The sequence below is a fragment of the Fukomys damarensis genome, unplaced genomic scaffold (genome assembly GCF_012274545.1).
Source record: "Fukomys damarensis isolate Sample0158 unplaced genomic scaffold, DMR_v1.0_HiC HiC_scaffold_23, whole genome shotgun sequence".
Classification (NCBI taxonomy): Eukaryota; Metazoa; Chordata; class Mammalia; order Rodentia; family Bathyergidae; genus Fukomys; species Fukomys damarensis.
The window spans coordinates 63,456,584-63,469,086 of record NW_022900935.1 but is presented as its reverse complement, the minus strand read 5'-3'; the positions used below and the strand labels follow the sequence as shown (position 1 = coordinate 63,469,086).

The following is a 12,503-nucleotide window of genomic DNA, read 5'->3' as shown; positions in this document are numbered from 1 at the left end:
ACTGCACATCCACCCATCTACCTACCCACCTAACTACCCAACCATATATGATATATGATATATATATATATATATGACATATAAAAATTTAAAAATAATTTTTAAAAAGAGAAAATAAGTGTTGGCAAGGATATGAAAGAATCACACCCTCCTTAACATTTCCAGTAAGAATGGAAAAATGGTACAGCCACTATAGAAAAGACAGTAGATGTGCCTTTAAAAGAACATGACCTAGCAATTCCACCGCTAGGTTTATGTATACCTAAGAGAATTAAAAACAACTATTTTTGCAAAAACTCAAATATTAATGTTCATAAAAGTATTCTTTATACAACGAAAAAGTACTATAACATAACTGGTAAATGTATAAAATGAAAATGTAAAATATACAAGTAATAAAATGTTATTTCATTATAAACAGCACTGAACTACTGATATGATATATGCAATAACAGGATGAAACTTGAAAATAATATGCTAAGTCAAAGTCACAAAAGGTCACAGAGTATACAACTCCATAATATACAGAATAGGCAAATCCCTAGAAACAGAAAGTAGAGGAAGTCACTTCCGGTAAACAGAAAGTAGAGGAAGTCACTTCTGGTTTCTAGTGGGATGGGGAGCTGGAGAGTGACTGCTGACAAAAACACAGTTTCTTTGGGGGATGATCATAATGTTCTGGAACTGAGTAGTAGCAATGCTTGCAAAACAATGTGAATATGCAAAAAGTTGCTGAATTATAGACAAAACGACAGGTTTTATGTGATATAAACTTTATTTCAGTTTTTAAGAAGTTTGCATTATATGTTACCAATACATTAATCCTTGATGTTTCAGATGGAGTTATCCAGAAGCCTTGGCAACCACATGTGTAAACACCACTGTGGCACACAGATTCTCTCTAAAATGTAACCAGGCAGCACAGGATCGTTTAAGTGGTCGTCCCCTCAAATCTGCTCTGGATTACTCCCACCACTACCACCTCATCAGCACTTTTTCATTTGACTAGAGTATAATTTTACAACTCCTTTCTATGGCACATGGTGAACATATATAGGGGCTCCCATTAGCACCCCAAATCTAGTCTTCCATTCCTTAACATGTCTATGTTGTTTTGTGACCGCACCTCCAGCCCTTGCCCTGACACCTCCTGTCCTTCAGGGCCAAAATGTTCATTGGCCCTAGGTTCACACTGGAAGCCCATCCAGCATGTGAGATGTGTGGACATCAAGCAGCTGGGCTATATTTCAGTACTCAAAAAGTGTGGGGTCCTCTTTTGCAATTTGTCACATACACAGAGACAACTGCTTGTTAAAAGGAACATAAAAAAGAGAGATAACATCCTTGAGAGCTTGTTAAAGACAGAATTAAGCCCTTATTTGTCTCTAAAAATATCATGCTTCAAGTAAACCAATTAATGGAGGAGAGTGAGGAAAGAGCTACCCAGGCAAGACTTTGTAGACAGAGGAGGTCAGAGAAAGCCCTGGAGTGGCACAAGAAGACCCTTGGTCCTTCACCATCTCAGCATCAAGGGAAGGAGGGATGAGAAGTGAGGATTTCTTGGGGCCACCATGGGCCTCCTCATATGAATACCTTCAGGCCAATGTTAGTGTATTTACTTTCCCTCTTAACTCTCCTTTTAAATTTATAAATCTTTGGGGTGGTGGTGGTAGGGGTTGAACTAATACTGAGCTACATCTCCAGCCTTTTTTTCGTGTTTCATTTTGAGACATGACATCATTAGGTTATCCAGGTTAGGCTAGAACTTGCAATACTTTTGCCTCAGATTCCCAAAGTGTGGGAATTACAGACATTTGCCCCCACAGTTGGCATACATTTATAAATCTTAAAAGATCAAGTAGTAACAACATTTCTAGGAAGTGGCAAAGCTGAAAGTCAAAACATACATATTCTTTCCATAGTCACTGGACTATTACACACCCTCCTTAACATTGTAAAGTAGAAAAGAGACCCATCATAGGGCACTCCCCATGCCAAGTCTTCCCTGGAGTCATGAGCCTAACATGGCTATGGGAGAAGGAGGGAAAGATGCTAAAGATTGACTCCTACTTCTGAGCAGTGACAGACAGCTTGAAATCCCTTCTGTTGGTGTACCTCCACTGCTTGGACTGAGATCCTAATCGCACCTTTGAGGGCCTTCTGGCTGCCCCAGAGAACAAGCTTCCTACACAGGGATGGCAAACAGGTGTCCCTTCCCAGGCCAATTCTATGAGACTAAAATCTCTTAGTGCCCTAGCTACACAGCACACTATCCTTTCTCCTGACAGATGCAAAAGAATCCCTTCCTTTTTTAACACATGTTTGGTGTGTTTTTAAAAGAATGTATCCCTTATGTCACTAAGCTGAGTGGTGGCAGAGAGATGAAGATACCCAGATCCTCTTATGAAGTGCAATGACCAGGGAGGTTCATATACAGTCTGGTATAAACTGGTTTTCACTCCGAGCCCCACTCACTTCCAGGAGGCTGCTTCCAACATCATGGCCTTTGGGGACAGGGCAAGACAGGAAGTGCGTGGGCAGGGCTGACTAAGCCCTTCAGCTGAAGAGCATAAATCAGAATTCTTCCTGAATATGGTACATGAAAAATCTGTCATACAAGATGGGATAGAAAAAGGAGAAAGAAGAGGAATGGAACATGATTAAGGCTAGAGCAAAAATATAAACAAAATATTTGTCACAGGTACAATTTTTAACATCTGGGCAGGAAGCAGCTAATGGAAACAGTCAAAGCACAACAGTTAACCCAAGAAGACTAGAGGAAATTATATACACCCTGATGCAAATTTAATGAGTACAGGATGCAAAGCACTTCACACACCAGCCCGAATTATGTCAACTGCGAGCCAGCCATCTACAACTCCGCCTTTGGCTAGAAGTCCTCATTTGCAATTTGTCACAAAAACACAAACAGGTGGATAAGCCCCAACTTTAGGACCCACAGAGATAGAAACCCGGGTTGTTAAAGGTGAGTGGAGGGAAAGTTGGCCACCAGGGGAAGCCAGCCAGGGCAGAGGTCAGCACCCCAATGGCATTGGGTGTGTTCACTTCAGCAGCACATATACTAGTAATGGTATTGGGGTGACTCACAGGGGAATGTCACCAACATAATTTCACCAGCTGAAATGCACTGTGCGTTTGGGGCTAATGTCTAAATGTGACTGCCCTGAGCAGAAGTTACTGCAGAGTAAGAATCCATATTATGTATTCCACAAAGATCTCTGGAACATCTCCCAATGCTTTGCACCTAAGCTTCCTCCTAGACTACCCACATCTAACTCAGAAAATTCTAGGCAAAGGCAGAGCCCACTTATGGGTCTTTACTGCATCACTGTGTAAGACTCCTCCGGAGTCATGCAGGGGAGCTAAAAGTACTGATGTCTATCACTTTACCCCTCCTTCTTCCCCAAAGCAGGGGCAGGCCTGCTAAACTGGATCACAGTTAAGACAATCAGCTCCAGGAAAAGAGGCTAGCAGGACCCAAGAGCCTACTTAGTCTTCAGTTAGTGTGTTCCTTCACTAATGTTGGCTCTGATAGGTTCCCTTAGCAGTCTGTCATGATACTCAATTCGCCCTGCGGAGTGGGCAGGTCTAGCAATCAGCTCACTTCAAGGACGAGGTGAGACAGCCTGGACTCCAGCTGTCCTAACCACAATCCCCATAAAACACTGAATTACACATAAACATTAGGTGCTGCAAACACCACCTGTACCATAGTTGAAAATAGAACTGAAGTGTCCATGTTTCACCTTCCCAATCCCTTTCTCAACAGCTTTGGTTCACTCTAAGAAGCTCAAAAGGTAGGACAAAATAAATAAATAAATAAACAACAAGGTATGCCAACGCTAAGGGAAGGGTGATTGTCATTTAAACTAAATTCAACAGTGGCTTCTACTCAGCTAAGGTAACTGCTTCGTTCAAGAGAAACTTCTCTCCCCTAAAACAGACACTCTACTTGGCATGAAATTCTATTTAAAAAACATTTATCTAATAGGAAAAGCTAACTTTCAATCCCTGATCACAAATCAACTGTGACAGGTCCAAGAAGAATGCTGAAGGGAATTGAAAACCTATTCAAGGTCTTTTTGTGTGTGTGTGTGTGTGTGTGTGTGTGTGTGTGTGTGTGTTACCAGGGATCGATCTCGGGACCCTGTGCTTTCGAAGCAGGCAGTGGAACCACTGAGCTAAATGCCCAGCCAGAAAACCTATTCAGTGTAACCACAATATATCACTGTGTGCAATACCTAAGAACATTCAGGCATTTCAAAGTTGACTCCTATTCATTCAGCTCCGGGGAGGTTCCACCACCTCCACCACCACCACTACCGCCACCCCTCCCCACCCCCACTCTACACAGGACCTGCTGCCTTTGCCATACGCAGCTGATCAGGATGTGAGCAGGCTCCTACGGCAAAGTACATTCACAACTAAGGGCATGTCCAGCCCTTTTTCTGGACACATGCACTGGACAAATGGACTCAACCAGCAGCCACCTCAGATATCTGCCATCTGTGGAAGTTCCACAAATCTCTTCATCTTTGTTAGTAAATTGTAACTATTCTTGTAAGCCACCAAAAGAATTGAAACTCACCTGAGTAGAGTGTGGATCTTTCTGCCCCTGGTTTGGGGGAAAGATCCTTTGCGGGGAGGTCTCATCCTACTGGCTCCTACCCTCAGCTCCAAGTCCTAAATTAACATCTTGCACTGAATTGCCAGCCCTCAACTTGTTAGACACATTCTGTTTTGTTTTGTTTTTTGGAGACAGAGTCTCACTATGTAGTTGAGTCTGACCTGGAACTCGCTGTTAGACACATTCTTATCTTCACTGTATACTCTCAGCTCCATAAGTTTCTACTCTTGAGCTCCCAACACAACTTTTGTTTGAGGCTCATGACTAAACAAAGGCTGTTTCCAGCCAAAACAATGGTTGGCATCTTTCCTTCAATCTCCTGCAGAACATAGATTTATGTACCTAAAGGTAATAAGACAAAGTCATATTAAATTTAGCCAGAAGAAATATTTTACCAGTGGCAAACTAATACATTATTTAGAAAAGGTTCAATCAGCTAGCAAGGAAATACGAGCCAGAAAGAGTCTGGCAGCCTTCAGAAATAAATACAATCATCATAGTTTCTCTAAATTCCTTCCTGAACCAGGATCACCTTTACCAAAATATCTAATCTCAAAGAGTCACAGCTAGAAAAGTCAGGAGGAAAAAGCCTGAGAAATTTAGTGCCAGGCAGGAAACCATTAGTCCACAAGGCACCCCTGTGGCAAGGGTAAGTTGCTGGTGGCCAGTCTTCCACATCTCCTAGATGGGAGCTGCTGCTGAGACTAATGGGCACCCCTTCGTATGTCCCCACCCACAGCAGGCATTGATTTCAGCAAACATTCATGAAAATGACCTTATTGCAAATTGCCTGACCTTTGTAAGTCTTGCAATAAAAGATACAGAGAAGAGAAAACCAGATCTATGGGTCTTTACATCAAAGGCCTAGGAAATTTAATAACACCTCCATTGTTTTGTTGCAGATGGCACATCACACATCGACCTCTCTTTATTGCTGCAGAAGCTGGAAAGCCCTGCAGAGTGCAATAAAATGATGTGTGTTTAGCTCTGCAATGTTTCAAAGCACCCTGATTTACAGTTGGAGATCAGGTACCTTGTGCCACGCATCTGAGCTTAGAAATTGCCTCATGTTTTGTGCAAACTCTGTAAGACAGCATGAGGTCTGCCACCCACTGAGAAGGACTGCTATGGATGCCAAGCCCTTCACTCTCTCCTACAATTCACAGGAAGTACCACATGCCCAGGGGCATGAGCTATTATTACCAACTGCTTATGGTACAACCTTGCATTTGACATCCATGAACCAGTCAGAGCTCTCCTGCCACATCCATTACTTAGACTTGTTTCTGAAATACGGAAGTCCCTGCAATGGATTGTAGCAGGAAATTTAAAACATTTTTAGCATATATAAAAATGAATCCAAACTCTTGGCATTCAAAAAGAAAACAATGAAATACTCTTGGTTGTGGCTTGGCTTACTGAATGCAGGAGAAGACCCTGCTCTGTTCGCATAAACAGATTCTTGCTAGGTGGCAAGTGATACTTTACTCCAGATTCTACTTTATGAATCAACCCAGATGGAATCCCACCTGCACTGGTTCACTGGCACCTCTTCCTAAGCATCCTATAATCTTTAAACACTCTCCATCTCACCAGCCCTTCAAACTCTCGTTTATAGAAAATCATTTTGCAGATCTGTTCTTGAATCCTATGGACTGTAACCAGTTTTCCCAGGTGACAGACAATTAATTAACCGAGGGCTGCATCCTCTAGACCAGTGCTTGCCACCCCAGCATGGCCAGGCCATGATGATCTCATCCTACACGTGATTCCACACTGCTCTTTGTGTCTGGGATACCATGGAAGACATATGCTGTTAGAAATTTATATTAAAATTTATAGTCAGTCTTACTTTAGAAGATTACATTTATTGACAGCTAGGTGAACTGGCTGACACCTTCCAAGTCAAACTAATAACAAAGCAAACAGTAAATAATCTCTTGGCACTCAAAAAAAAAAAATTGTAAGTCATATTAAGTAGAATAAATCTGTAATGTCCTGGAATATGAAGTTTATGTATCCTGAAAGACTATTATTTTCTTATGGCATACTTCTTTAAAAAGAAGAAAGCAATTAAAACAGCACAGGCTCATTTAGGAAAGAACCCCAAGATCTGAAGGTATTTGGTTACATTCTACATATATAATGGGAAGGCCTGAAGTTACATACTATCTTAAAGGACTCAGGAAAAAGCGAAAGAAAAGTCAAACTCAGAAGAAGCCAGAAGCAGCTGAGTCAGAGGCGTTTCTTTAAATGAGGGCAGTACTGGTAACAACATCACATCTCCCAATGTTGCCACTCTGCCCCATTCTCCCTTAAGTGCCGTCTCGCCTTGCTGAGATCCTGGATATCTTCACAGTCCTCAAAGAAGCTATTTCTCCATGAAACACTATCCATCTCAACTATCTTTAAAGGAATATACCATCAAAATATTGCTCCAGTGCTCACCCAACTCCCAAATGCATTGCACTCTCAAGAAAAAAGTACTGAATTTTTATATAAACCATCAAGAGGTAACAGACTCAAGAGAGGAAAAAGCAAAACCTTTAGGTACTTATCAAAATAACCACTGAGAACCCTGCCTTCTAAAGAATAAAGGTCCATCATCATTGACTTGACAAGTTAGAAATGCAAACCTCAAAGACACATAGATGGATCCTCACCACGAGCTCCAAGAGAAACTACCTAAGGGCACTGTTAAAGTCAGGAACAAATTCATTTCTGCCTATCCTCTTATTCCAAGAATGTAAATAATACACAAGTAATCCCTAAATTCCAGATCATTTGGATAAATGATCTACAAATCAAACTCCCAAGCAGGCAAGTATTAAGTAGGTTCCATAAATCACTTGTTTCCATCAGGCTTATAGCCAAAAAGAGAATAAAACCTACAGGAGGTGCACAGGTAAGGCCACCTGCCTAATCTACCTTCTTCCTAATACTCCTTTATTCATAATTTCCAAATCAAGCCATCACACAAAACTGAATATAATATGGGCACCTCAATAAATATGCCAAATGTCTAATTTTCTACTAAATTCAATAAGCTCAAGCTGGTTTACAAAAAGGGATAAAGGAAATAGGTCAATGGGTAGTTTACAAATTCCTAGATCTTAAAGGCAACATGATACAGTTATATTCTATGCTTCTTTTGTTTAAGAAAGAGGGAGGGAGGGAGTGAGGGAGGGAAAAAGGGAAGGAGAGAGAGAAAAACCTGTAAGATATAAGCAACAAAAAAACACTAATTGGTAACTGGTTCCCTAAAAAGAAACCTACCTTCTGAATCAAAGACTGAGTGCATAATAGGTGTCATCCTTTGAACACTGGGTACTTTTTTCTCTCCTGTCTGAAAACTGAAGATAGGAAGGATACAGCTCTACCTAGCTGCGGTTACACAAGAGTTACTGAAAAAACATTTCCTGTGCAAAATAAAATCTACAATTTAAGGGTAACATGAAAAATTTCTTTTCACAAAAGTCTGTGAGGAAACTGCATGAAACAGACTACCTGTGCATAGCTCACAATAATTCAAGCATTGTCATTACAAACAAAACGTGTACACATCAGTAGGCTAAGTGATGACTTGCAAGTGTGCAAGGAGCATGCAATCTTTGGATATATGAGGTGAGGATCTGCAGAGAATTCTCAGTTGAACTCAAAGACGGCTTGAGACCAAGAAATCGAAACTTCCTCACAAGAAAGAAAGGGAACACCAAGTAAACCAGGCTTACCCTCGGCTGCCAGTTCTCATACTGCTTCTGTAAATTTGCACCGATGGTTTCCAGGGCTTTCTGAGGACCCATTGACAGAGGATCTGCAGAAGAATTGAAAAGGAAAAAGCTCTTTACACATGCACTTCCTCCACAGCCAAAGCTCTCTTTCCAGGAGCTTCCTCTTCCACACACTTCAAAGTCACCAATGTGACTTCAGGTTTGGCTGCATTTAACCACTTACGGACCTGCTAATAACCACAAGACTATTTTATGAAAACTGCTGCCACTGGGATTGCTTTCCTTCTGACCATGTTTGCTTGTATTTCAGCACCTGCCACTTTCCTGAACCTCATTTCTGTTCCTGTGCCATGTTCAGGCTCAGTGGGGAAGGCTTAGTTGTGCCTGTATCAGGACAGACGCTGGCACAAGGGACCCCACAGGGATCACACTGAACCCTCATTCAAACTGCAGCTCTCCTGGATGCAAGGGCAGGAAAGAGAAAGGAAGGGACAAAGGAATGACAAATTTTAATGTTTTTTCTCTATTCTCTAAATTCTCCCACACAAAAAAATCAATTTACAAACATGCATATATGTCCTTGGTTTGCAACTTCTGGAGTGGCTTCTAGTGTCAATAATTCTAAGCCAAAAGGTCTCAAGCTTGTTTGGTCTTAGGCCTCCCTTCCACTCTTTAAAATGACAGAGGAACCCAACAATCTTTTATTTCTGTGATAGAATCTACTGGTATTTGCTATATTAGAAATTAAACCAAGATAGATTATGTAAAAGTACAAATTTCCAATGATAAATGTCATTATATTGTATATTTAAAATGTACCAATAAAATTAATTTTAAAAAATTAAGATGAGAAAAACTTTTAATGTATTTATTCATTCATCAAAAAGTAATAAATCCCTTATATTTTAACATGAATATAATGAGAAATAAGTATGGTTTCTCAAATTTAATAAGAACCGTAACATTGCTGACATTTTTTACAAATTTTTTTAGTTTCACGTTTAAGAGCAAGGAATTTAGCTCAGTGGCACCGCTGCCTGCCTTGAAAGCACAAGGTTCTGAGTTTGATCCCTGGTACCAAAAGGCAATGATAATGATAACAACAACAATAACAACAACAACAACAACAATAGTTTCAGGTTTAATAGATGTCCTGACCCTCCTGTTTCTGTACTCATCTGTTGCAATGTGGGATTTCAGTTAAGGCCTATGAAGGAAATCTCCTCTCACACAAATATTTATGACTAATAGAGAAGTATTTAAATGGAGATTTAGCTAGTCAGGGTATTTCCTTTGACACAATGTCAAAATTCAACAAGCAGTAACACTTTTAAGATTACTTGCAATGTAGTACCTGAGGCCATGTCAACAAATGGGGACTGGTCCTGTGGAACCATAAGTGGCTATCTGACCCACAGATGACTCCGTAATGATGGGCACTGGCCACCTGAAATCATTGGTTCAAAGAGCTATGCTGGCCTTCCCTAGTATTTTTTTTTAGTTCAATACCATCACCATGATCTCTTCAGAAGAGTCTTCTTAATTCTAATATTTTTATTTGAAATCTCAAATTTTACCACTGGAAACATGACAGGATCATTTTATTTTCCTGTCAAATACCCAGGTCTGTGTCATTTCTTCATGTGAGAAGATGTGTGAAGAAAAGAGCACAAGCCCAGCTCACAGTCGCACCTGCTGCCGAGGTGTTTCTCCCACCCACCAGCCCCTGCCAGCCAGCAGGTGCACCTCTGCTGAAGCCCTGTCCCCACCCCTACTGCCCAACAGCCGCACCTACTGCAGAAGCAGTGCTCCCCACAGCTGTGCATGCTGTGGGGGTGCTGTTCACCAATCCCTGCAGCCAGCAGCTCCCCACTAAGCAACAGCACTTCCCAGCAACATCCCATTTCATCTCACAAAAATTTCTTAACATGTGCATTCAGTGGTTGAAATTTAATGAAATTAATACACTCTTCTGTCCTGTCAAGGACAATCTTACAAATCAGATTTTTTTAAACTGCAAAAGATCAGCAGCACAGAGTTCAGTCACTGCTTTGATCTGTGCTAAGGCTCCAGAAGAAGTTATTTTTACCTACATTGCTTTTCCACCATCAGTGAAGGTGTTGACATGGGGAAAAGGGCAAATAACATCTTGAGGGCATATAAAAACAGTCCAACCTCAGGGACTCCTGGGGCCCCATGTACCACAATGTGAGAATGGCTGCAAGCATTACTTTCGATAGATTCCATTTTCAAATCAGAAAGCATGGAAAAAGTTAGACTGCTGGATGGGAGGGGACTCCTCCTCCCCAAAACAAGTTCTTCACCAATGCAGTCAATTCCAGAGGGTGCTGAGGGTTAACTGCCCCTCCCTGTCATAATTCAACCTCTCCCCACAAGTGGGGCCTTTCCACGGGCTTCCAAGCTCAGTTAAGCACATGCTTAGCTTAGGAACTCAGAGAATATGACACGGTTTTGAACCAAAAAGCAGCTGTCAAGCAGCTTCAGAAGTAACTCCCTTTTCCTAAACATCTATGCTTACGTTGCTATTTCTTATATAGCACTTTTCTCTTTTCCAGTCTTAGCCCTATGCCTCCTTGCTCTATTCTCCCAACACAGCTACAAAACATATGTATTAAATTAATATTCTGTGATCTACAATATATCCATGGAAATATTCAATGCTGAGCCAATGAATTATCAAAACTATACTTTTCTGGTATTGTTTATACCTAGGGCTTCCCTGTATTTGTTTCTTAACCTCCTTATTTTCCATGAATCAAACAATTCTGTCTCAGTTCATCCAAATTATCCCCTACAAGTATAACTTTCCGCACCTCATCAGCCAGTCTTCTCCACTCTCTTGACCACTCACTGGAAATTTCACCTTGGAAGGAGAATGGAAGGTTTCACTTTGTAGAAAGTTAATGGTTGGCAGGAAAAGAGACCTACAGGCAATGATAAAGGGCTGACATTCTGTCATTTTGCCATCAGAGTTCCAGAATGATGGATGTAATGCAGAAAATTTCCCAAACTTGTCAAAAGCCAAAAACAGATGCAAGAAGCTTAGTGAACCACAAACAAAGTAAAGCCAAAGAAATCCACATCCAGACACATCATAATGGCACTGCTAAAATTTAAAGACAAAGAAACCCCTCAGAGAAAAACCAGATCACATACAAAGGCTCTGGAGTTAAGAAAGCTGGGCTTTCTAACAACACTGAAAGCCAGAGAAAATACAGCAGTGCCTTCAAACGTCCCCATGAAAATAATTTCAGCCTACTATTTAATTTCGAGGAAATACAATAAAGATCTTTTGACACATAAACATGCACAAAATCTGTATCATGTGCTCCTTTTCTTGGGAAACAAAAGAAAATAACTAAGGACCCAAGAAATAAAGAGAAGGAAAAGGAGGAGAGAAAAATGTGAGAGCAGGGGAAGGAAGGAAGTAAAGCAAGAGAGGGGAGGAGAGAGCTGAATACTGTTCTGGTGACCAAGGAACCCAATGGGAATAAGAGGGGTATATTTTTTAAAATAATAAAAAAAATGTACCCTTGTGCAAAAATCCTCCCAGCTACTTGAGAATTGAGGTAAAAGGAGCCCAACTTTGAGGTCAGCCTGGGCAACAGAATGAGACCCTGCCTCCGATTAAGAAATACAAATAAAAGGACTAGGGATATAGCTCAATGGTAGAGTGTTTGCCTCGCAGGCACAATGCCCTGGATTCAATCCCCAGCACTGGGAAAAAACAAAATAAAACAAAAAAACTAATATGTTATTTGAGCACTGGAAAAATAGATCTGTAGTACATGTAAAAAAATAAGTTCACTGCAGTTTCCCAGAAAACTTAAAAACAGCAAATTTGTAACTTCAGGGGGGAAAAGTATACACAGATAAGAAAAACACTCATCAGAGTCACCAAGGGAGATGGGCACAGCTTTTTCTTAATACAGCTATTAGTACCATTTGATGTTCTAGCCATATTCAAGCAATGCTTTGATGAAAAATAAATAGATGGCACTGGCATCTCACTAGCAGAAAAGGATGGAACATTCTTTTTCTACTTCCTACTGTCTACACACACACACACACACACACACACACACACACACACACACACACAC

At 40.9% G+C, this 12,503-nt stretch overlaps 1 protein-coding gene across 4 annotated transcripts in view; it reads right to left on the bottom strand.

Annotated features, from left to right (window-relative positions):
* Rptor (regulatory associated protein of MTOR complex 1) overlaps positions 1-12,503 on the bottom strand; it is a 348,014-nt gene that overhangs the window by 256,359 nt on the left and 79,152 nt on the right. For all 4 annotated transcript variants that reach the window (XM_010618589.3, XM_010618590.3, XM_010618587.3 and 1 more), the window contains exon 3: positions 8,380-8,462. In XM_010618589.3, coding sequence (XP_010616891.1) covers positions 8,380-8,462 — 83 coding nt within the window. The remainder of the gene's footprint in view (positions 1-8,379; positions 8,463-12,503) is intronic.